Source organism: Hyposmocoma kahamanoa, unplaced genomic scaffold (assembly GCF_003589595.1).
Source record: "Hyposmocoma kahamanoa isolate Upper Pololo Valley unplaced genomic scaffold, ASM358959v1 81, whole genome shotgun sequence".
NCBI classification, from domain to species: domain Eukaryota; kingdom Metazoa; phylum Arthropoda; class Insecta; order Lepidoptera; family Cosmopterigidae; genus Hyposmocoma; species Hyposmocoma kahamanoa.
The window spans coordinates 9,699,681-9,726,324 of NW_020654080.1; the positions used below are offsets into that span (position 1 = coordinate 9,699,681).

The 26,644-nt window shown below is 36.3% G+C and overlaps 1 protein-coding gene across 1 annotated transcript in view; it reads left to right on the forward strand.

The window, feature by feature from the left end:
- LOC113234041 (collagen alpha-1(XV) chain-like) overlaps positions 1-18,537 on the forward strand; it is a 204,125-nt gene extending 185,588 nt beyond the window's left edge. The window contains exons 3-6 of the mRNA XM_026469265.1: positions 4,152-4,699; positions 5,651-5,660; positions 17,845-17,970; positions 18,491-18,537. Of these exons, the coding sequence (XP_026325050.1) occupies positions 4,152-4,699; positions 5,651-5,660; positions 17,845-17,970; positions 18,491-18,537 (731 nt within the window). The remainder of the gene's footprint in view (positions 1-4,151; positions 4,700-5,650; positions 5,661-17,844; positions 17,971-18,490) is intronic.
- Positions 18,538-26,644: the final 8,107 nt, after the last annotated feature.

Here is a 26,644-nt window from a genome sequence, read left to right on the forward strand (position 1 = left end):
ATTATTCAATTAACTTATGGCCAGTCATGCATTTCTTTAAAATTACGGTTTTAAAAGTAATGCACAAAATCCAACTGCAATTGCGTAAATGCAGGTGATATTTGAAAAATGACACTTTCGTTCGAAATCGTATTTGAAATAGGAATGTACTCAATACAAAGGATGCACAGCACGCTTTCAGATTTGTGCGCGTGATTTTTATGCGCCAATTTTAAAAGAATTTATTTTACTTTATGTCCGCTTACAGTTATCTAACGTTATTTTGTTACCATGATGAAAGTCGCCAGTACGACCAAAACCCAAATGAATTTTGTTTTGACTTAAACGTAAGTAAATCAAGCCTAAAAACACTTTATCACACTACATCGATAATAAGCCGCGATAAAAAATACACAAATTAACCGGTTAACCGACCAAGCTGATGTCGACGCGGATTATATCAAAATTACGGTAACTATGGTCGTAAAATAAGGTTTTTGGCTGTCCAGTCATTAAAGCAAAACCACTATAGGTTGACTCATAAGGGTCAACTTAACGCAATTTAATGCGATGAAGCTATAATTACTTGTCAGGTTTTAAATTATACTGTTCTAGCTAAAGAGAAATGAGACCAACCAATTATACATTTTACCATTTTGGTGGTTATTCATCAAATCGTACCCTAGGTATAATAAAGTCACATATAATCATACGTCAAAAGTGGTCAAGTCATACGAAAGTCATAACAAAAGTGCGAACTACATGAAACAAATTATATATAATGTGAAATTTCAGTACCTACTCTCTTATTTAAGCATAAAAATGTCATCGACTAATTTTGTTCGTAAAATGTTTATATTTCTCCTGAAAAGTTGTCATTTTGTAGATGTGGCTATATCGCACCAGAGGTACCGAATGATTATGACAAGTTAGAGGTCGCCTACCATGCAATGCGAGCGGCGTACAGAAAGACGCACACTTACGTCAGAGAACAAAAAAGTAACGAGAGTGGACACTTTCCGCCCCTCCGTAGCTTTAAATACCGCAACACGCGCAGCACATTGACGGACACATGGACTGAAAGGCAACAAGGCTGTCATCGAACCGTTATCACGCTAAGACTTTGAAGATTGTTTTCATTTATTCATTACGAAACTCTTATGTTAATATATAAGATCTTTGTACATTACTATTTATAATTTTCGTGAATTGTGCTGTATACGGCTGTTAATCGTCATCTAAAAACGGGGTAAAAGAAAGGAGTTTCTTTCGTTTTCTAAAAGATAATTTTAGTAACAGTAGAGCTCCTTGTGAAAGAGTTCGTCCAGGGAAGTACTGCCACTTTATTCCTGCCGCCAAGCAGTAATATCAGCATTGCTGTGTTACGCTTTTGAAGGGTAAGGGTGCTGGTGAAATTACAGGCACATGGGACTACTGAGCTTATGTCTCAGGGTGATGGGCGCAGTGGCAGTGCTCCTCAGATCTTTGCGATTAAAGCTATGAGTGGCACTACAACTGTTATGGACAGGCACGTAGCGTACCATCAGGCGCACGACTTGTTCGTCCCGTCACTTGATATTATAAAAAAAAAGACGAAACAAGGTAGATTAAATAAACTTATGTCTGAGACTCATTCAATCATTGTTTTCTTAATTTATTTAGTGCAGAGTAATATGTAATACAGATTTATTATAATTATAACAATATAATGAAACACCATAAGTTCGTGGACTACTTAGTAGTAATAATGATAAAGTTGGACACGCAATTTCAAATACCTTGATTACCTTATTTAAAGGTACCTGTCCAAAATATCTTGCGCGACAAGCAACAAAGAAGCTTGAGAATATAAGTAATATAAGTTGCGCCCTGTCGTGTTAGCGACACTCGAAAACTCGACTCCATCTGCTATCTGATCTGCGAGCAATTAGTACCGCCCACTGTCACTTAAGTTTTACAATTCCTTTGGTTATACCTGTTACTATGGTTCGTTTGCTGATATCCCCATGTCTGATTCGCACGCGCGATGAAACTCCGAGCATAGCCCTGAACATTGGGTGACCCTGAACGTTCTAAAAATTGTCATCTTCCGCTGGACAGTCAGTCCATTACCGTGGAGCATGTAACCTTTTCTAAATATCGCCAAACATAAAAAAGTAAAAAAAGTGATTTACGAAATGTTAAAGAAATTTATGTACCCTTATATACCAAGAAATTATAAATAAAAGATGTAAAACCTTGTTTTATAAATGCACTATGAAATATCAGTTTTAGAATAACTTAACATAGCGACGTCTGCTGTTTGTGTCGTAAATAGCATAAGTAGTTATTCTGACGACGTGCGTGAGGTACAGATGGAATAGCCGCGAAGTATTCCACCAACTTCACGGTGGCCTAGTTACTTGATCCAACAGCTCGCAGAGGCGCACGTAGTGACATTTACAAACACGGAAATAGGTCATCCGACAACTATCAAAAATGAGACCACTAACTGTAGACCCGAAAGAAATGGCGAAAATTAGCAAGATCCGATACACAGAAAAATTCCTTCCATCTGACTTGACTCGAACCAAAACCTGCCATGCCGGGCCGCCGTTATTAACCAACTGAACTATAGACCGAGTCAGCAGATCTTACAAATTTCTTTATGTGTTTGTACAGAAAAAAAGGCAACCTAACACAAAGTTAATTTAGTAGTTACTACTACTAAATTAACTTAACTTAACTCTTTAATAAGGAAGAGTTCGTCCAGGGAAGTATTGCCACCTTTCCTATTTCTGCCGCTAAACAGTAACGTGAGCATTACTGCGTTCCAGTTTAGAAGGGAAGGGGTGCGTACAGATATGGCGAATGCGCTGCGAACGCGCTGTATGTGCACTGCGCGCGAATAGGTCGCGCTACTAATAATGCACATGAGTAGCTTGCGAGCCTTTCCCCTGAGATATTTGTGATATAAAGCTCTGAGTGCCATCTGTTATGGATAAGCGTGTCTCTTACCACCAGACACACAACTTGTTTATCCCGTATTTGATATTACAAAAAAGAAAAAATACATAAACAAAGATCTGTAACAAACGCATAAAAAAATTCGTAAGATCAGCTAACTCAGTCTATCGTTCAGCTGGTTACGAGAAACGACATTGCAAAGGACATAGGTTCGAGTTCAGCCAAATAATAATAAATTGTATGAATAATAATAACAAAGTAGTTATTTTCACAAAAATATATTAATATCATGGTAACACTTAAAACGTCACGATATTTAAGAAATGAATATCGTAAGTTCGTATTATATAAAAATTAAAATTGGGCATAAACCCACTCCTTGTATGTATTGTATGTCAACAATCCCATTCATGCGTTGTGTTGCTATTCCCGCTGTAACTATGCTATTTTACCGCACAAAGCTCAGTGATCACTGCGTTAATTGCGCCTCATTCCAAACAATCTGCGCACAAAGTGCCTTCGTCGACGATTCTCTATTTTAATTTTATGCTTTACTTCGCGAAGGGTTGAAACACGAAAATAGCCGCTGTTTGGACTGTTTACACGAACAAATGGGGTTGGTTTTTTACTAAGGTTCTCGTATTTTGTTTGCGAAAAGCTTTTTAGAAGCCGTAAAAGTGTAGTGTTTACAGATTATCTATAAATAATTACTTACCGTTATCACATTCTTTATGAAATCTTATGTGACGAGATAATTTTGATTTGTCTTTTCACACTTTTTTCTCAACAAAACCAAAATTTAAATAACCTTGACTGCTAGAATTAAAAAATAGTTTTTTTATCGAAAGATTAATTTAAAAGAAACTTGAATTTTTCAAATACTTACTTACCAAGCTTTTAATTCGTAACTGACGAATATTTTTATATCTTTACAGCTATAAAAATTAATGAAACTATTTTTTGGAATCGAAATCGCTTATTAATTGGTTCTTTTTTCTGAAACATACCAGTTAGCTGTGATCATGAGACCTGTAGAGGACTCAAAGCGTTGGTTTGTTTGAAAACATAAACAAATTAAAAAAAAACGTACGAAACAAATAGTTTCTATGAGTAACAATCGCGAAAACCTACAAACTTGATAAGATTCCGTAGTTTAAGACTATTATATTATTATAGACTAGTATATTTCGAAATAAAAAGTACATTTATTAATTGTATTTTCACAGATGTTCCCGAATATGACCTGCTACATGCCATCGGAGTTCCCTTCAGCAATCCAAAGACGCAATACTTCGACGAAGGACTCGATGGCTTCCCTGCCTATGGCCTCAAACCTGGCTCTGATATCAAATCCCCATATCGTCTTTTCATGCCTGAGAAACTTTATTCAGAATTTTCTATAACAGCCACTGTTCGACCCGCTAATAAAGATGGAGGATTTTTATTCTCCGTAGTGAATCCTTTAGAAACTCTAGTTCAATTAGGAGTCCAACTCATTCCATCTGGACCTGGCTTGACAAATATTTCTCTTTTGTATACAGATCCGAACGTATATGCTCTGTCGCAGACGATAGCGTCTTTTGTTGTTCCGTCATTTTCTAAGAAATGGAGTAGATTTGCACTGAGAGTTACGACGGATAATGTTACATTGTTTTTGAATTGTCACGAGTTTGATACGGTGACTGTGAAGAGAAACCCAGTTGAATTGGTATTTGATTCTGCATCTACGTTGTATGTGGGCCAGGCTGGACCATTGATCAGAGGAGCATTTCATGTAAGTACTTTAATGAATTTTATTAATTTAATGAGAATCAGAATATACGCAATGATATATTATTTAAAAATGTCAACGTACTATCAACAAAGTTGAAGCTTTACCAGTCCCAAAACAAATTGTTCGGGAGAGAGGTCCCTTATTTCGTTGACCCTTTGTTGTCAAAGACTTTTGTATTTATTAATAATATGAACCAGGCATTTAGCGCTGTTAGTTGCCAAGAACAAGCTAGCTGCAAATGGCCAGTGCAGACCGCCGTTGCTTACACGCAAAAATAAACTTTATGGCGCCTTCAAATTAGACGTTTCTAGAAGTGCTGCAGTGACGCGACTGTAATGCAGCATCTGTAGCGCTTTAGTAATTTTCATTAATTTTAATTCACTAACTATAACTGCAAAAATGGTGCGCGCGTGTCACGGCAGTGGCGCTACTACTGCGTTTCTAAATATTTTAGTTACTGGAAATGATTAGTGGCACGACTACAGCACCACTGTAGCGCTTTTATAAGCGGCTAATTTAATTTTTTTCAATTTTCAAAAACTTCATTCGTTAAGGCAGTCAGGCGTCAACTTTGCTGACAGTACATTAATGTAACCCTATAGAAAGTTTACTTAAAAAAATGTCTAACTAGTAATAAACACGTATAACAAACTTAGTCAGTAGCAATTATATAAGTGTAGATTCGACTGATATTATATCGACCGTTATCATTAAAAACCTACACATTTTAAAAATAACAAAAGAAAACACAGCAATAAGCCAAAATACTTTTCTATTAAGTCGTATCAACTTTAAGTATCGTTTTTCGTCTCTAACTTACCTAATTGTCTTATAACTAGAGGTACAGAACTTTTCTAAACTTCGAAGATGCCAAGCGACATTTTTGTAACTTTTTAATGGGAAGTTCACAGAAATATTTTTGTTTATTTATCTCACATTTTTCTGTTACAGCGAAAAACTTGTAAGTAATTTTGTGACTTCAGCCATTTGTAAAATTACTGCAAATAAAAATTATTCCATATTTTTTATCATACTTACTATCTGCGTATATTTAAGGCAGTAAATAATAATATTGCGGTCATATTTTGACCGCAATACAATTATTTACTTTTTTACCTTCAACAAAAACGTAACATACATATGAATAAATATTAGACAATATCATGTTAACATTACTCTGATTCCAAAGTAAGTAACCATAAAGTATTTGTGTTATGGAATTTGGAAACAACGACTCGACATTGACCCGGCTGGGTCGAACCTTGTTTGCGTTACGCATACCCCGCCGGGGGCGATGACATGGCGGGGTTATGTGGGACTCTCCTCCATTGATCCACCCGGCGATACAAGCTCGCCCGATGGATCCTCGGAAGCCTACCCACTAAAAACCTGTGTATGTACCCTCACCCACCTGTGCCAGCTGGTGGGATACCGTTACGACTCGCCACTCACCCCGGTGGCTGTCCCTTTCCGCGGGGAAAGTGAGGACGTTATGGGGGATACCCGAGTGCATTTGGGTACCTCCTCAGACGGGCAACATTGTGCCCTGGACCAGCTGAAGGGGGAAGGAGAAGATTGTAACGTCTTCGCTGACCCCCCAACCTTCTACACCGGATTTGGTCCGGATGAACGTCTTTCTTCCTAGCACTTGCTGCGGTCTCCTTATATGACATTATATCCTCGCAAAAGGAGACCCCAGCATCCCATTGCGTATCGAACCTGGGACCTCAGACACGCGACACAACGAAAATCGGTCAAAATTACGCTGGTGGACGCGAAACCATTGTATTAAACGATATAGTATGAAATCCAAATATTGCTAATTGATCAATCAATCAGCCTATTGCAATCCACTGCTGGACATAAACCTCCCCAAGTGTACGCAGTAGTGCCCGATCACCCATTTTCCGCATCCAACCACTACCCGCGACCTCCTCGTGTCACTTACCACCAGGCCAACGACTTCTTCGTCCGGTCACTTGGTATTATAAAAAAAGATGAAACAAAACGCATATGGCGAATTCGTGGCATGCCAACAATATACATTAGTATCATTTAAAAAAATATATAAGAGTGAGGTCCCTGCTTGCACTTATATCCGTCAATAGAAAGAGGATGACAAAATCATCGAAGTTATCGAAGCTCGGCAGCTTCATCGCCAATGGCGCACTTTATATTCTAAAACACATCTCAAGTACACAAATGCTTAGTTCTTAAATTGTTTCCAAAAACCTTCATTAACACTCCCTCTTAAGTAATAGGTTTACGGAAAGCCTTTATTACATAATTATTCAAACCATGTAATTATGCAATGCCTAGGCGTTTTATAAAGTTATTCCGGACGTGTAATGAAAATTTATGTACATATACATTGTATACCGATTGCATATTTGGATTAAAAATCGTTATCAAAATTTGTAACAAGTTAGGCAATCACCAGACTTAGCAACATGGAATCGCATTAAAGGCCTGTTCAAAAATACGCGATAATCGCTACCGCTGTGGACAGCGAAATCTGAGTTGGTATGTGGTATTCCTATTGTTTAAACCTAGGCAGATAGCGGTACCACTGTGGGTAAAGAAACTGTTTCTTTTTACTTTGTGCCCGTCTAGATAATCACTTATGTGCCGTCAGTGAATAAGACATAACCGTGCGTAACATTATAATCTTATAAACTTATCGTTTGACTGTTTCGACGTCAAGATCGCAAATGAGCCCTTCAGCTACATATGTTAACTAATCGATTTGCGGAGTGTTGATAATTCGATTTCGCTCTAGCCGTGGAATTTCATACAAATACCCTTCGAGATACCGCGCAGTATTTTTCGCCACCCTCAGCGGTAGCGAACATCGCATGTCTCTGAATAGGCCTGAAGCAGGTCAAAAAAGCTTTGTATCCATATAGAATGAAAGGTCAGAATCGAATGGACGTAAAACTTATTCTAACAGGCTCAAGCCGATACTACGTAAAATAAGTGTAGGGACTCCCTTAGCGCAATAGTGTGCTATGTAATACAGTAGTTAATTAAATTAAATAGGTATCAAAAAGATAATTAACATGTTTTTTTATAAGTTAATTTGAGTGATGATAAAATCTTATGCAAGATTCAATTATAATGTACTGGTATTCACGTTGCGAGCTGTATCGCTGACATTCTTTTGTTGGCTCGTTATTCTAACCGCCTAATAACATTAATAGAAAGACCTCCCGTTGTGATATTTATAGTCACCTGGTTCAATGTTCTTGTTGTGTTTTTATTGTTATATGCATAATTCTTAGCATTACTTTATTGTATATTACTGTAACTGATTTAATTATATTTATTTCATTCAAAAAAGTTACGACTCTGTCCTAAGACACATTTAAATACTTCCTTTTCTTCTCTACTGAGTGTAGATCTCTTCCAATGCACGCCATTCCTTCCAGTCTTGTGCCTTCCTCATGCAATTTTTCTCCGCCAGTTTGACAAGGTCGTCAGATCAGTGGATCGGTTACCTACCTATGCTTCTATACCCTTCCCTGGTTATCCACTCAAGCGCCCTTTTTATCCCCATTTCCACTTTCTGCTGATTATCACCTTTGGCTATGTCGATAAAATTCGTTCGTTGTCAATGAATCTGAATCGATCTAGGACAAAGATACCCTAATACGTAATTATTCACAACCCCATAGGCCCAGCGGCTTGCACTGTGAACGTAGGACGTGGAGCTTTAAGGTGGGTTCAATTCCCGGTAGAACCAAATTTTTTATTTTATAAATAAATATTAGGCAACATCATATACGTTGCTTTGATCCTAAAATAAGGATCTAAATAACTTGTGTTATGAAAATCGGGAACAACAATGAAACCATAAACATCCTGAGCCGAGATTTAATTTAAGGGGCAATGTATACGCTTCTATAACAAAATTCCGGGTGATATTCAAAATTTGCCATTGACTAGGTTTAAAACTATAGTGAAACAATAACTTTATTCTAAAGGTTAAAACAGTTCTGCGTACTTGGATGACAAAATTTCGTGATAGTGACTCATTTAACTCTTGCAGGTATTCTCGATCTAAGATGTTTTAAATAAATATTGTAAATGATAAATGTCTTCAAATGTATATTTACAAAGAGCAACCCCTAGAGTTTCTTGCTCATTCTTCTCAGGGGAATTTGCCTTACGAATGAGTACAGTTAAATCAATATGACAAATTCAATTGTAATTGGCTTACCTATAAAATAAAGGTGATTTTGACTTTGCCTTTGAGACAATATTGAAATGTTAGTTTTCTACATTGACCCGGCCAGGCAAAGGAATTAATAATAATAGTAATATCGTTTATTTATCTCAACACATTAAACGTTAAAATAAATACAAGCTCTACACAGTGTTTTTTTTTTTATAATATCAAGTGACGGGACGAACAAGTCGTGCGCCTGATGGTAATCTACACGCTTGTGCATTGTTGCAGTGGCACTCAAAGCTTTTAATCGCAAAGATATGAGAGGCACTACCACTGCGACCGTCACCCTGAGACATAAGTTGACAAGTCCCATGTGCCTATAATTTCACCAGCATTTATGATTATACCAAGATTTGCATTACGACGTTTGTCAAGAAAGATACGTGGCTGTAATTTCACAAGCACCCTTGCTCTTCTGCTGATATTACTGCTTGGCAGAAGAAATAGGTAACCAGACGAACTCTATCACAAGGAGCTCTACTGCTACTTAAGTAGATAAAAACATAAAAAGGTCTGTAGCTCTACACAAAATGGCGGAGGATGCAAGCGCCGCTGATATTCTGCTACAGCCTGCCATGTTCATGAAAAGAAGAACTAACACACATTATAATTCTGGTTCTAAGACTTCACGCGTATTATACACTTACCACACACGATTCGTTTTATAGATATTACTATTCCACACAGAGCATTGTCCATACACAACTACACCACAACGCCTACCTCCACGGAGTACCTGTTTCCCTAATTTCAGACCAGGTAATTGGTGTCGTTGTCTAGCACATTAATAAAATTTGACAGAACCCAACAACATAAACAAATACTTTTAACGACAAGGTTCTAAAAACTTTTGCGCAGTGGAATAAAAAGCTAATTCCTTTATAATATATCTGCTTTTATCTTTTTATAACAAAATATCACTGACGTCATCACAGCCACTTTCTAAGGATTTCCAATTTCCAATACGAATTCTATATATAGAACATTGAGCCTTTATTTATTATCAAATATTAACATAACAATATAACATAGTATCTGTTTAGTAGACACGGACTTTTTGTTTGTTCATATTACAAATTTGCCGGAATTTCCACCACAGCGTACACCAAAGGTCCATTAATAAATTTAGCTCAACACATAACATAACGATTCTAAAAATTTACTATAACATACAGCGCCTGATAGCGGTATCATCAATCAAGTGTATCTGGTATCGCAAATATTCCTTTATTTCAGTCCCTTTATGTTTCAGGGCAGCCCATGCGACCCGTTTTATCGCATGCCTTTGCCAACAAAGCCTTTACTCGAGTCAGATAAACAAAATTCTATAACGGAGACTTAGGGGCTTAACAATGACGTGATACACAAAGATGTGACTGAAGACGATTATATTTTTTATTTTCTTACTAATGCAATCTGTTCGACTGTATGCAAAAAAGAAATCAAAACTATCACATTATATAGCATGACGACATATATTTTTTGAAAATTAATAATAAGGTAGTCACTATATTTACCGACACGTAATTACAATTAGCCGGTCATACTAATAATAGTGTGACAGACAACCACAACGCCTGGTCTCAAACTAGGGAATGCTCTGTATTATGAGTACCAGAGCAACGGAATTTATCCTGGGGCAATTAAAAAAGTGCATTTCCAAAATTGGTCCTATCAGGAATCGAAACCGCGACCTCCTCATCCAGTGCTCACCATTGTGACACCGAGACCGTCGAATCTTATTGCTTCTATCGCATACAAACAAACTAACTGACTCTGTGGCAGAACGGTTACCATGCCGGACTCCCACGCAGAGGTCCCAGGTTCGATTCCCGGGCCGGGAGAAATATTCGTATGGACTAATTTAAGCTCTTGTTTCTCACAAACATTAATATTTAAGCTCTGTTCCATTCGTTTTTAATAATTTATTGTAGGGGAAAATAAACAAATATATTATGAATTATTAATATTAGATATCTTTTCCTTACTGGCTCAAGCCAGTTCCGCCTTAATAAATGTGGTAACTCCCTAACTAACAGATGTCTGCAATGTGGCTTGAAGTGAAGATGTGTACGACACTGGAATGCGCTCACCAAGAATATGCTTTCTCACTCTGGTTTTAATAAATCCAAGTTGTGTTGTTCGGGGTGACTATAGATAGAAAATGGGGTGAAAAATCGTTACTCTCTTTACCAAGTGCCGTATCTGATATTGCTATCGTAACTATGTAAGTTTTATACAGGGAACATTCTCTATTAATAGTTTACGTCTACCTTTTTATAATTTAGTTAGCAAGAGTTATGAAATGCATAAACGAAAATATTTTGCTCTGAAAACTGTGCTTTATGCCATTTACGATAATTAAGAGACTGTAATTTCTGTAAATAAAAACTGTAAATTCGTAGTTCCAAAGACCGCAAGTTCGAGTCGGGATTCTCCGGTATCAAGATATAAAAATGGAAGCAAATTAATATTTGTATGGCCTATATTCATTTATCTCGTGAGTTATGGTGTAATTTGTTACCACAAATTTATTCTGTATTGTAAATTTACTCTGTATTGTGACAGAGTTTCCCTAGTGCGGGGCTATGAGTATGTGTGTTGAAAAAAGATAGTAGCGCTTTAGTTGAAAAACAATATTCAACACAAGCGCAGCCATTTTGCAAAAATTAACCATCACGAGATTCCCGAAATAGCAAATTAATTCACGATATAAAAAAGTAGATGAAATAAAGTTGACACTGACTTTTCTGTCAGTAATGTCATGTCAACGGTTTCCTTAAACATTTGTATTTCACGATGTGGTAATTATTTTTTCAAATATCAGACGCTACATTAAAAATAATCAAAATTATATCAATTTTGTTTTTAATTCGGACCTTCCTCCATAAGACTTAGTTACAGAATACTGAAAAATAGGGTTATTTTGTCAAATAACTATTCTTTTTGTATAAATTAATATACATTCGGGTCCAGTCCTCATGAAAGGATCCCTGGACCCTGAATGCAATGACACTCATGCTGCAACTAATTTTGCGTATCAGGGAAGTCCCTATTTTTCACATAATAGCTTCAACCATACACGAGCGATAAAGCGATGCTACATGATGCATTGCGTAGGCACTGCAATGCCAGAGCTATTATGCTGCGTTATACTACATTATAAATTAGACTATATGCCACCTGGTGCGTTGAAACAGCGCGCGAAGACGTAACGTAACATCGGACAAGGGGCCAGGAGACGAAGCAGGTAAAGTGCTGTACGGAAGTAAGTGGCATTTCGTTACGACACCGCATTGCTCAAAGTCAAAGTCAAAGTCAAAGTCAAAGTCAAAGTCAAAGTCAAAGTCAAAGTCAGAGTCAGAGTCAAAGTCAAAGTCAAAGTCAAAGTCAAAGTCAAAGTCAAAGATTATTTATTCCATAGGTAAAATAAATTTACACTTGAAAACGTCACATTTAAGCTACTGCTCGTTCACTACGCTGACCTCCCTGAGAAGAACGAGCAAGAAACTCTAGGGATTGCTCTTTTCAAATAAACTTAAATTCTACGGAATACACTTTGAATCAAATTTGTGTGGATTCTGGAGCCATGTCGTCTTTCCATACATCTTTATCTAACACATAGTCTTCAATTTTGTAATATGATTTTTCGATCAAAATATTTTTAATGTAGTTTTTAAACTTAGGAAATGATAAACTTAATATATGCTCCGGAATCTTATTGTAAAAACGTATACAGTTCCCCATAAAAGAGTTGTTTACCTTGGTTAAACGAAATCGTGGTACCATGAGTTTGGACTTAGCTCTAAGGTTAATATTATGGATATCTTCTTTCTTATTGAAATTATGTATATTATTATTATAAAATATTTGAGTAAATGTACTGTGATGCCGCAGTCATGATACTAGTCTCCTTAAACTTTCTGCTCGTGTAACCCTCGGTGCCTTGAAATCACAGCGTTGCGACGACGCAACGCACCGTCAACGCCCGTGTGGCATCGCTCTTAACGAACATTCGCGATACACTGCAGAAGTGTGGCAGCTGTAACAGCATCCTGAATATATTATTACACAGAATTCATAGGTACAATAGCAACATAAATTTTATTATAAGAAATTTTTTGCTCATTAATATTTTTTTCCTTTTTTTTAATTGTTCCTTTAGTTGAGTAAAACTGTTCGTTTACATTCATAAATTAGGTAGTTTAGTTTTTTTTACATACAAATATAAACTTGCCATTGGAATATAAATGTAGTTTCATTTTGATATTTTTGGGATGCTGTACATAGCTCGCCAAAATATGTGTTCGCATAAAGACAATACAACCCATGTAAATGTATTGCGGCGAAATACCGGTTGTATTTTATGCCCGAATATTTTAGCTGGCTTTTGTGGTGGAAAATTATTTCCCGATTCCCATTATGCAGTTTACTACGTATTAATAAACAATTGCAAGAATTTTCATAGCAACAACACGAGGAATTTTCCCGTGCAATTTTCGCAATTGAATTTCGTTTCGAACTTTAACGTTTTGTTCTCCAAGAAAAGCGGTGATATTTTTGTTTACCGGTAATGTTCTCTAATAAGAACAAATTTTATGATGGTTAGGCGTACCTAATTCGTTTTTTGTTGTTGTCTTTTTCCTAGAACGGAAGGAGCAAAAAATCCTTTTATTTCTATTTTTAGTCATCAATATAATATGATTTTACACCAAATTTCACGGCAATAGGCCCATAAACGGATGAAATACAGACGGACAGATAGGAAAAAAAAAGAAACTGAAATGGTTGCTCCTAGATTAACTGCAGAATCCTAAAAATGTGTGAGTAATGAAGGCAAAATAAGAAATTTAGAGAACTAACGAATTCTGAGTTTGATTACCACCGAGGAGCTTACACCACTGAGTCATTGTCGTATTAGCAGATTGTTACAATGATTACAATATTCACTTGCTTTTAGCAGTAAAGGAAAAGTAATGAAACTAACGGTCAACGCAAACCGGCAGACGGGAAAGCATCTAAATACAGCATTTCAATTGGAATAAGGTATAAATAAGAATCGCATCGCATTTTTGTCTATGGTATTGAAGCACATGCTATAGGATACGTTGACGCGAGGTGGCAATATGCGTTTGAATCCACCGAAATGCACCGGTATCAGATTGCGTAGTCGCTAGTGGAACGGAGTCAAATCTGAGCGACCGGTATCACATCGACTAACGCCGCGACATTCCGGCGGATTCTGCGGTACGCTAGCGAACGCATCGGCATCGTAAGCGATATCCCTGATCAGTGTGCGCGGGCGGGCATAAATGCCGTCCGCTTTTTCTCGCTGGCCCTAACTTGCCGGAAACGGTTAATTTAAGAAAAATGGAAGCAAATTATTAATATTTCTTATCAACGAACCCAGTGATGGTTATATCGTGCGAAATAACTGCCCTTGTGTTGAATATTTTTTCAAGCAGTTATTCTCACCTTCACACCGCATAAAATCAATAAAAAAAAAACACTAGCGCAACTACAGTCACAGACACCACCACCAAAAATATACTCTTCATTTATTTCAATTTTTATTAACATAGACTTCCGCAAAGTAACACCTGATTCTATCAATTACGGTTATTTTAATTCTTGAAAGATGTGTAAGGTATCTAACTTTTGAGAATAGTTTTAACCATCCTTACAACTAACTACCACGCGTTCTATTGAAGTCTCTCTTAGCAGTGCATTTGGGAACCTTAAAATGAGGTCGGGGACAACTAGAACTATGTTACGACTTTGTAGCCCCTGATTCACTTGTTTTTCCAACCGCGGATATATTTTTGCCAACTTGATACTTAACGGGGGTTACCACAAGCTAAAATAAATTAAAAAATGATATAATCTTTATGCTGATGACCTCCAGATTTACACCCAGTCGTCTATTCAAGACTTACCACGTGCCATTAGTACTACCAATGTGGACCTTGAATCCATTCGTCAATGGAGTCAGTCCTTTGGCCTTAAAGTTAATCCATCCAAAACACAATCGATTACTATAGGTAGCACTTGGTTCAATTCTCGTCTAAATCTAGCCTCCTTACCCCCTGTGGTTTTCGATGGTGTCTGTATTCCTTATTTGGATACAGTCAGGAATTTGGGGGTAATTTTTGATAAATGTCTGACTTGGAAGCCGCAAGTTGCTGAGGTTAGCAGGAAGGTGTTTGGTGCGCATTTCTCTCTGAGAAGGCTTAAAAACTTTTTGCCGACTAAAACCAAAATTACTCTGGCCCAGAGCATTCTCCACCCGATACTGGACTATGCAGATGTTTGCTACCCAGATTTGTCAGTAACTCTGCTCAATAAATTGGAACGGCTCCAAAATATGTGTGTTAGGTTCATCTTCGGACTACGTAAATTTGACCATGTCTCCCAATTTCGCGCACAAATTAAATGGCTGCCCATCCATCGGCGTAGAGATCTTCATATTCTTTCACTTCTCTATTCAATTCTGTTCTATCCCTTTACGCCTTCTTATCTTAAAGATCGCTTTACTTTCCACTCTTCTACACTCTGTCGTCCCCTTCGCTCCTCTGAACTCTTTTACCATTTCTGCGATCAGATTGTGGAATTCTCTCCCTGAATCGATTCGACGATCCCCTTCTCTTGATTCCTTCAAACAACGTGTCAAGGATCACTTCCTCAACTCCTAAATTTCGTCTGTTCTCTACTATCCTTTCATTTATTTCCTACATTTGTACTTCATTTTTCTTTTTCTATTAAAAGTATAAAAGCATTTAATATTATTGTGTATTTATTGTTATGTATGTATTAATAATATTATTGTTATTTGTATGTATATGTATATTAATCTATGGATATGTATATATTTTTATTATTACTTATTATGTAGTGTACTTATGATGATATTCTTTGGTTGCACCCCTTTTGCATATCCGAAATGTCTATCCTAAGGTTGCCTGGAAGAAATTGCTACATAGCAATAAGGCCGCCTGTTGCACATTGACTTACTACTACTATTATACTTAAGCTATTGTATTGTATTTTAATTGTAATTTTATGTGCAATAAAGAATATTTCATTCAATCATTCATTCATTCATTCATAATTTTACATAATAAGTAGTAAATTAGTATATGCAAGTATAATATCAGACAATATAGCGACTGTGACGTCCATCTAAGAAGGCAAAGGTGTATTTTAGCAACCGTCGTTATGACTCAGCAGAGGTAATAACAAAATAGCAAATTAGAAGAAATATCGATATTTTTCGGATATCACAACAAACTAGTGCGGGGCAAAAAAAAACATATTTATTACGTTATAACTGCCTCCGTGGTCGAACGGTTATCATGCTGGACAGCCGTGAAAATGTCCCAGGTTCGATTCCCGGACCGTGAGAAATATTTGGATGGCCTACATTTATTTCCCTCGTGAGTTTCGATGTAGTTTGTGGTTGTCTATGTGTGTCCATGGCACACGCGATACAGGGTTTCCTTTGTGCGGGGTTATTATTATTATTATCATTATGTAGAGCATTTGTACAGTCAAGATCGCATCAAGATTGACCCTTTGAAATTTCGACCGCTCTTATAGCAAGCTGCATAGAGTTCAATTTAATATTTTTGTGTGAAACTTGACATGCTCTTGTCCATTGTACTTCCAGCATTTTTTTTTCTTTTATTATACTTATGTCCACTTGCACTAAACTTAAGTACATCTTACACAAATGCTCGCAACATATCAGCCGGAAGACGTCCACTGCTGAACATAGGCCTCCCCCAAAGATTTCCAGACTATATATTTCTAATCCTTTGAGTCACCGACACGACTTTCGTTCTTCTACGGATCTTCTCACTTCTGTTTCGTTCACGTAGAGAAATGTCGAGCATTGCTCGCTCCATAGCTCATTGAATGACTTTGAGCATTTTTATGAGGTCCATTGTAAGTGACCACCTCTCTAAGCCGTAGGTCATCGCTGGCAACACGAACTGCTCCAAGACTTTTGTCTTCAAGGACTGCGGTATTGCAGACGAGAAGACGTCCGGGAGCTTCCCGAAAGCTGCCCACTCGAGTCGGATTCGACGATTGCCCTCTTTCTCGAAGTTGGCTCTGCCTAATTGGACGGTTTGTCCAAACAAATAAAAGACACTCTTAATACAATGTATTAAGTTTGTCTTGCCTATTTAACTTACTATGTATATACTCTTACAGAAAACTCATATAACAAGGTTTGGAGCTTAAAATAGGACTTTTATGTTACTTGATACGAGAAACTAAAGAAATATGCATAAAACACCAAACAGAATGGCCACACTACCGCAGGTAAAATCCAGCCAAGTTTACCTCAAAGTTCGGTCCACCGTGAGTCCGGGTTTGCATATGAAATACTGCAGTATATGGCACGGCACCAAATTGCACCGTATAACTTTGATACCAACATCTTATTTCAAAACAGCAACAACCGAGTATTTTGACGTTGCACTGAAACTTGGTAACATAGAAAACCTTAGAAAACACATTTAGAAAGTAATGTAACGATTTGCTTCTATCAATATTGGTAGTAAAATGTATGATAACCATTGTACAGCAAGATTTTTTATAAACATTCTTTATTATTTACTAATTAATATAACTATCCATGTTTCTTACGACGTAATTTTTTATTCTCCTCCCTTTACTTCACAGCGGTTTCACGCTTAATTTTTTTATGGTACCAAGTGACGGAACGAACAGGTCGTACGCCTGGTAGTAAGCGTCACGCCAGTCCATAACAGTTGCAGTGCTTTAAATCTCAAAGACCTAAGGGGCACTGCTACTGCGCCCTTTACCCTGAAACATAAGTTGAAAAGTCCCATGCCCCTGTAACTTCACGAACACCCTTACCAATTTTTTTGTATTTTATATTATTTAGATACCAAACAAACATCCGGCCCGCCTTATGGAAAGCGGTCAACGTCGCATATGAACGCCTGCAACACCAAAGGCTTCACGAGCGCGTTGCCAAAGCTTCAGGACCCTTTTCAAACCCATTTTGAAGGTATCCATGCTGCAGTCCTGTGGGAAATCCCCGACAGGGAGTTACCTTTCAAAACCGAAGCGCAGTAATGCTCACATTACTACTTGGTGGCAAAAATAGGTAAGGTGGCAATACGACCTCCTTGTTTTACAAGAAACCCTACTGCTACTAAAAGGGTTAAAAGGGTCATGATCAAGGGTTAACTTACAAGCGGCCATTTGACAGTTTTAATGACAGACAAATATACGTTGTGTCTTGTTCACTTCTTTCCATCTTTCCTTCTATTTTCCCCTTAATTACAATTCTCACAAATTTAAACATTAAATTTGTGAATAAAAACATTTTCACATTCTGTTCCTTTATTGTATTCAAAAGACTTATTTCTTCCCTAAGCCTTTTTAAAACTTCTTCATTTGATATCTTCTCAATTTATTTGATTTTTTTCATTCGCCTCCAGCACCACATTGTCTTTCTTTGTAATTGACCACGTCTCGCGTCGATAAATCTATAATTATATATAATTATATTTTTCCTTCTATAGAAAGTTTCTCTAAAGAACAAAAGTTACCCTTCAATATGAGAGGATAATTCACGCTAACCAAACTCATTCATGCAACAAGCAACTTTTAAAATATGGGCTCTTTGTGAGTCCTTATAATCGTTTCAATGCCTATGAAATGTTTAATGCACGTTGAAATTTAAGCGAGAATGTTGTTTGTTCATTCGTGCTTAGTTGTTTTTAGTTTGTAACGAGTCACTACTTACATGTCTGAGAAGTTGTAAAACTCTGCTTGGTAAACATCCAATCTAATTAATCCGCAAAGGGTCATGCTCAAAAGTGGGACGTAGGTAATAAAATCACACACATATAACAACCGAACAATGACCAAGATATTAAAACTGAAAAAAATAAAAGTATATGAATGATTTTTATCATTCGAGAACTGGTATAAAGAATTGTTATCTTTTCTTTTTATTAGATCTCTGTGTTATTGTAAAAATAATAATAACTTTTTTATTAAAAAAATAACCGGCCACGAAAGTTTGTAGAATTACATCTATATACCAAGTTTCATTTAAATCGGTTAGCGGAAAGAAAGTCCAATAAACCGGATTCATCCCTAACTTTCCACCTTTAGTTGTGCCATATTTTCTTCAAATTTTAACGGGACCACTACTGAAGTAAAGAAAGAAAGAAAGAAAGAAAAATAATTTATTTGGCAACATTTTACAATAAATAATACAAAACAAACACAATCATACATTATATGTTACCAAAACGGTCACCACTCAGCTTTTTGTAATGAGACGTTGAAGAACGCCTCATTACGCTGGTTTTCAGTGGCGCCATATATGGACAAAAAGAAAGATGGCGCCTCGTTCAAGCAGGCGGTAAGTAAGTACTCCCTTTCCAACAAAAAAATCATCGGAAACTGTTCATAAAACAGCCGAATTGAGAATCTCCTCTTTTTTAAGTCGGTTAATTAATTATTATTATTGTAAAATACACGACTTTTTTATTTAAATAGACAATGTAACGGTCAAGACAGCACGAACTTTTAAATTTTTAATATTAATGAATATGCATTTAATATAGTACATATTGATATCAAGTGGCAGTGTCTATGCTAATCAAGTAACTGACAAACAATTTAATGGCAGCCTGAAAAACGTGGTGTGTGCCTGTAGTGCTATCAAGTACACCGATGATATTAGCAAAGTCAGACAAATCAATCCGACGGTTTTTGGAAAAGAACTATGTGTAGTAGTGGACGTATATACGCTGCGATAATAGTGGTGCAGTAGATATTGTAAAAAATGAAGAAACCTACCGCTGAGTAATGCTTTCACAAAGTCTTGTTAAATGTTTAAATCTAAACGGGCTTCAAAAACGTACATTTTTCCATCGCTAAGTAGAAATAAAATATCATTTTTGATGTCAAAATGTACTTAATATACAGACATAATCACTTAAGTAGGTAACACTACGAAAGCCGAAACAAGAAGTAGGACGAGACACATCAAAAAAATATAGTTACACAGTAAGTACCTTTTTCAGTTCCGATTGCATTAGTTTTAATTATAAAGTTTTAACCTACGTTATTGAAGCGATACCCTTTTACGTTTATACGAACCGATCAAAATCACTTACTGAGCATTGTTTCCCAAAAAATAAAAGGCTAAAAAATTAAAAACGTTTCGCTCGGCACTCATGCCGAGTGCATCTCGTTTCCGCACACGCCTCAATGATTCCCGACACCATTCAATCCGATATGAAACTTTGCTACGACAATTCTGACAGGAGTTAAGCTGCGTATTCACTGTAACTAAATTTTTTTGTAGTTACTGAATGAATATTTTTGTCAGTATTTTTGAAGTTTTAATGTTATCTAAAAGTACGTCAAATTCAAAACATTATAATTAGGATAAAATATGAGAATAACAACATTAAATATAAAAAACACAACCGATGCGGTTGGGATCTCAATGTCTAGTAGCAGTAGAGCTCCTTGTGGAAGAATTCGTCCAGGGAACTACTGTCACCATGCTTATTTCTGACGCCAAGCAGTTACCCTTACGCTTCCAAACCGGAACGCTGTAATTATCACATTACTGCTTGGCGGCAGAAATAGGCGGCAGAAATAGGCAAATAGGTGGCAGTACTTCCCTGGACGAACTCTTTCACAAAGAGCTCTACTGCTTTATGAGTAGGTATCATAAACTGCTACAAGGAATTATCACTTTTCTTAGTTTAAGCTTCTACATGTATGTACAGTTGTTAATGGAAATTATAGAATCCACAAACTGGACCTATATTTACAGAGTTTTGTATATTAAATTATGAGGTTTAAGAAATATTGATTTCTCGGATTATGACAATAATACACTTAATACATGGGAAATTTCACATCATATTTATCAAAATTCGGGCTTTATAGCGTATACAAATTATAACAGCTGAACACAAGTTTATAATAGCTTGTACTCATTTCTATAATACTGTACTCATTTACATAATACCAATACACAGAATAAAACGCTAGTAATTAAAATCACTTAAATAGCGTCTTATTCTTGGAATAAACCTTACTCGAATTTGGTGAAATCCACCCTTACACGGGTATTAACAGCGACTTTATCCGCCACTACTATTTATAGACTTTTATCTAAATTTAAACCTTAACTTTAACTTAGTTAATCCAGGTAAAATTAACTTAATTGAATCTCGATGAGGTGTTTACTTACCGCATAAGAACGCAATTGTAAAACAACTTTATTTAGAAAACATCTTGTTTTCATTAATGAATATAGACACTTTTGGAACGACATAAATAGCAGCAAATTCTTTATCTGTGTATGCATACCAACACAAGAAAAACTAGATGTTCAAAACTGAAAATTGGATCCTGTGAACTTATACCGTGGGTGTGTCACACAAGATACGGTTGTGATAACAGTCACTGTAGCGCTCTTCTTACAGAACAACGTACTCAGCCAGGAGAACATAATATATGAGTTAAAATAGGAGTGGTAGATTGTAACTGAATATTAGAAAAAGGATAAACATAACATAGATACAGTACGGCCAAAAATTACTGCGGTTATAACTATTTATTTATTACTGATCGACTTCAAATTTGGTATGGAATAAATATAAATATGGTAAATCGATGATTTTACAATAATATGTATAATATGCTAGCTACGTCCTAGGTACAGTACCTTGATCTGATGCTGCAGCCTATCCTGGTCTGCAGACTACCCAACAGCAGAGCTCATTAACATTTAACTGTATCCGTGTCCGGACGGTTTCCATGCCGGAATGCCACACAGACGTCTCGGGTTTGATTCCCAGGCCGGGAGAAAAATTTTTAGGGCCTACAAATATTTCTCTAGTGAGTTTTGGGTGCAATTTGTGGTTGCTAGTGCGGGGTCACGCTAGTGTGTGCGTTATTGTAATTTTTATAACTGTTTTACACTCTCGCCTTTCCCAAGCCTAAAAGATTAAGATTATTATTATTATTATTAAATTGATCTCGACGAGTAATTGGCTTGCAGATGCTGGTTTCTCAAATTTTTATTTAAGGTTTTTTACTACTAGCGTATATATATTTTAGTGATTAAAAAAATTGTGTGCACATGGCATAATGTTTTCAAAGCTCGTGCAAACACTCAGACGCTCTCAGCGGTACTGTACAAGTAAACTACGTTAACGTTTTACCTAATAAACTACTATTTTATTGAATTTGGACTTTGTTAACTTCTGTTACGGGTCTTATACCCTTTGATTGAGTGATAAAGTAAATTGGGTTTTATGTAAAGAGCTCTTATGTGAGTAGTACATGATTTCAAAAATCTGTAAATAACTGACGGAGATTTTTGTTTTTGTGTATCAATTTTTATTGGTAGTGTGGTTAACATTGTAAGAACGTTAACAATAGTAACGTCACAGTAAATATTAGATGGAAATGCAATTTACTTTAAGAAAAATAGCGTGGCTGACTATAAGGTACAGTCAAGAGCACGTCAATGACACTTTGTACTTTGGACCGTTCTTATCGTAAGCAGCATAAGCGGCATAGAGTTGCATTTAAATCTTAAGTGTCAAGCTTGACGTGCTTTTCACCCTGTACCACATCCACTTTGCACACGTGTTTGGGCAACTTGTCGCTGGAAATCAATTTCATCTCTTTAACATAACCTGCGATTCGAAACTGCTTCCATGGCCGAACGGTTATCATGCTGAACCACAAGAGTTCCCCGGTTCAATTCCCGTGCCGGTAGATATATTTGTATGGCCTACATTTATTTCTCTCGTAAGTTTGGGTATAATTTGTGGTTGTCTATGTGTGTGTCCATGGCACCTGCGATACAGGGTTTCCCTAGTGCGGGCTATGAGTGTGTGCGCGTTATTATTATTCGAATACTTAAGAGCCTACGCACACAGCGCATTTTATACGCGCCGACGACGCGACGTAAAAAAGGCGCCCCAATTTGAAAATTATTATTATACTCCACTAGAGTTTACACTTACAATTTCATTCAAATAATCAAAACAACGATAACATCATACAACTTCATTTCAAAAAACTACTTGAATTTTACAAACAAAAATAATCTAAAACTATCTTTTATCGAAATGTGCGCGACGACAGCGCGTCTGCGGCGTGTATGCGTGCAGATGACGCGCGTTTACGGCGTCGGCATAGGCTCTAAAATATACTTAGTACGCTTACAGACTAAGATATATAAACAATATCTTGAAATCTTAAGCCACACCTAGCTAACATTTTGCACCCCTGTAGGCGTATTTTCCAACTGTGAAAGCGTTATATTTGCCAAAGGTAAGACGACAAATATAACACAATCAAATTTGTATGAGAAAACACCTCAAAATACCGTTACATTGTGAAAATTTCAACGCACAATAACAGTGGTCCCTCCGGTGATGGTGTGTTTACTTTAATCATTCCGTGGGACGTACTCATTCAACCATCTGTACGAATAAATTACCCTCATGTGAAGTGGAAAAATATTCCAAGCGCTCTTCATTTCACCAGTACGAAAGTAAACCCATCACGTTTTCCCTCGTATGTTAAGAATGCTCTAGTATTTGCCCATCCCTAAATGAATTGAGTTTGTTTGAACTATAGTAAATGTTATTGTTTAAAGGCATCCATATACGGGACGATTCCTCTTCGCGATTCATCGTTTGAGACTGATCGAAACGGCTTAGGGCACTAAAAAGAGGTCCCGGGTTCGATTCCCGATAGAACCAAATTGAGAAATGAACTTTTCTAAATTGGTTGTGGCATGGAAATGCATTAGGCATTATTAGTAATAGGCATTATTTAGGTGTGTATGCACCATCGTCAACCTCATCGTCACTTTCCATCAGGTGAGATTTAGATCAAATGCGCACTTATATTTTATTAAAAAAAAATGCCCAAGAGTGAGTTTCATCGCTCTAATACTCGTAATACAGGGAATTCCCTAATTTGAGACCCGGCAATTGGTGTGGTTGTCTGGCACATTGTTCCGTTTATGTCGGTAACGATTAACTTTGGTGAATTTACTTGTGTACGTGTATTTACTGGGACTTGTCAACTTATGTCTCAGGGTGACGGACGCAGTGGCAGTACTCCTCAGAACTTCGTGATTCAAAGCACTGAGTACACCACCAGGCGCACGACTTGTACGTCCCATCACATGGTATCATTAAAAATATATATATGATCGGGTGATGGATCATTACGATTATTGAGATATGGGCCTTAAAAGATGTACAAAAACTTTCATCTTTTGTTTTCTGTTCTTGCGTACCCTTTGCATCTCTTAATGTTGTAGATACCTATATAAACTTTGCTTTGAAGTCCAACAAAGACAATAAAACCGCCTATTCTACATTAACTTTATCTGATGTACTCATATTTTTGTGTTGTGCTTGTATTTTTTAATCTGCACTATGAAGAACTTTCCATTCATTCATTCAAACAAGGAAATTGATACAAGGTGAACCAAATAACTGTTTAAAATTCTTTTGTTTCAAGCGCTATTTTTAATGCCAGACAACGTTTTAATGGTGATTTAACGTATTAGCTAAACTCGTATTATAAAGAAAATTATTTTAGAATTTAAAATTTACTAAAGACATTTAACGTATCAGATACCAGAAGACGAAAAAAACTTTTGACATGAGACAGAAACATACAGGTACCATTTGGATGGTAATGTAACGTAGAGACCGATTACCATAATAAAGGAAATCGATCAACGTAAATGTCTCCCGATCAACCGTCGGTCGTGAGCCCAGCCCCTCTTGATTTTATTTTAGTTATCTTCCATATTTGTTGAAAGGCATCAATAAAGTTCACAAGACGTGGATTTCTATTTCTAAACATAAAGAAGTTATGATGACGAGAATTGTACGACCTATTTCTTCTTTTACTGTCTTATTACATCCAAATGCAGTAGAAAACAGATTGATTGTCTACACATATTTTGAAAAAACCCAACGTACGAAAAGCTTTGATCAGCAATTTCATAGCATAATTTTCACAAACAAAAATTATTCACAACTTATTTTTATTTTCATGATATATCACCGACATGGAAATGCATTAGTACATCACTATAACCTTTACTGACAACATGTAACAAGACGTGATGTGTGCCAGTCATCTGGATATCACCTCTACATGACTGTACATTACGCTCTACATAGCTACGGTTTCAAATTCCGCTACGATTTTCAAATTCTGCTACGAGAATTTTATTCTTCTATCTTAGGAATAAAGTCGATTTGCGTTTTTTCTTTTGACAACAAAGTACAGTAAATCTGATTAAAATGCTTCATAAAGATTACAATGTTTTCAGATACAGTCATCTTAAAAATCACTGAACATTAAAAGTATTTCTTACCTTTATTATAAATAAGTAAAATAAAACGAAGCAAACAAACACCGGTAAAATACACGGACAGATATTCATTATTTATCAAGCGTTCATGTATATGTTTATAACTTTTTAACATTGATGATCAGGACCTTGAAGCACCTTTATGAATTGACTTTCTCTGAAGCCTAAAACCTATCTAATTTCCACACTTCGCTCTCTATTTATACTCTAACAGATATCTTGAATTAAATGCAATCAAGAACGCATAAAACTCGACAGTTTGGACTAAGGATGCTTGTCGTTTAAGAATCATACTTGACGTGATGTTGGCCCCCATCTACAACATAAAAAAAAATATGTTAGAAACACTAAAAATAATTCATGAAGTAGGTACTGTTCAGATCATATAGATTACTGTAGATGCTTCTATTGTCGCTATAAATCTCTGCATTTAACTGCCAGACATTCTTTATTATTATAAAGAATGTCTGGCCGTGTCCATGAACCTGTTTTTCAAATCCCAATACAAAGTCATGTTCGGATTGTCATCGTCACACAAAAGGAAATTCAGAGGAAAACTATTTAAAACTCATAACATTCTTTTAATAGTTACCTATCAGAAGTCCGAAATAGCATTTTCCAGAAATAACGGTTGCTCGAATTTTCATAACCTTGAAAGTAATTTCGAGAGAAAAATGCTTTTTTCTTTTAAACCTAGCTTAACGTAACCTAACCGAACCTAATCGTGTCTTGGCGATAAACATCCAACATATCCTGAAAGAACAACGGTTTCGTTATAATTCTGTTTTCGGGATAATGAAAATTCGAACAAACGTTATTTCGGAAAAAATAAATTCGAGATTGTGATAGATTACCTCTTTCAATAGCATCAATAGTTAATTCAATGGATATGTATTAATAATTCGCACCCTTCGTATAACATGACCACATTTGCGAAATGATATTTTTTTAAGCAGAGAGTTAAAATATTCTACCCACGAAAATAGGAGTGTTAAATTTTCACACATACTTAATTTGTTTCACTTAGTTCATATCATTTTTATGATTTACATTTGATAAAAACAGTTTTGGAGTATAATGACATACGGCTTTATGGGGTATATATATATATATATATATTTCATTAATTCTACATGTATCATTTCATGGTACCTATCTCCACTTTTATCATTTTCCTAGGAATATCAAATTTCCGTACTCACTCGAAGCCTTTTCTAGTTGATTATGTGAGACACGTTGGGCTATCTTCACAAAGTTTGCACTAGATACCGTCAAG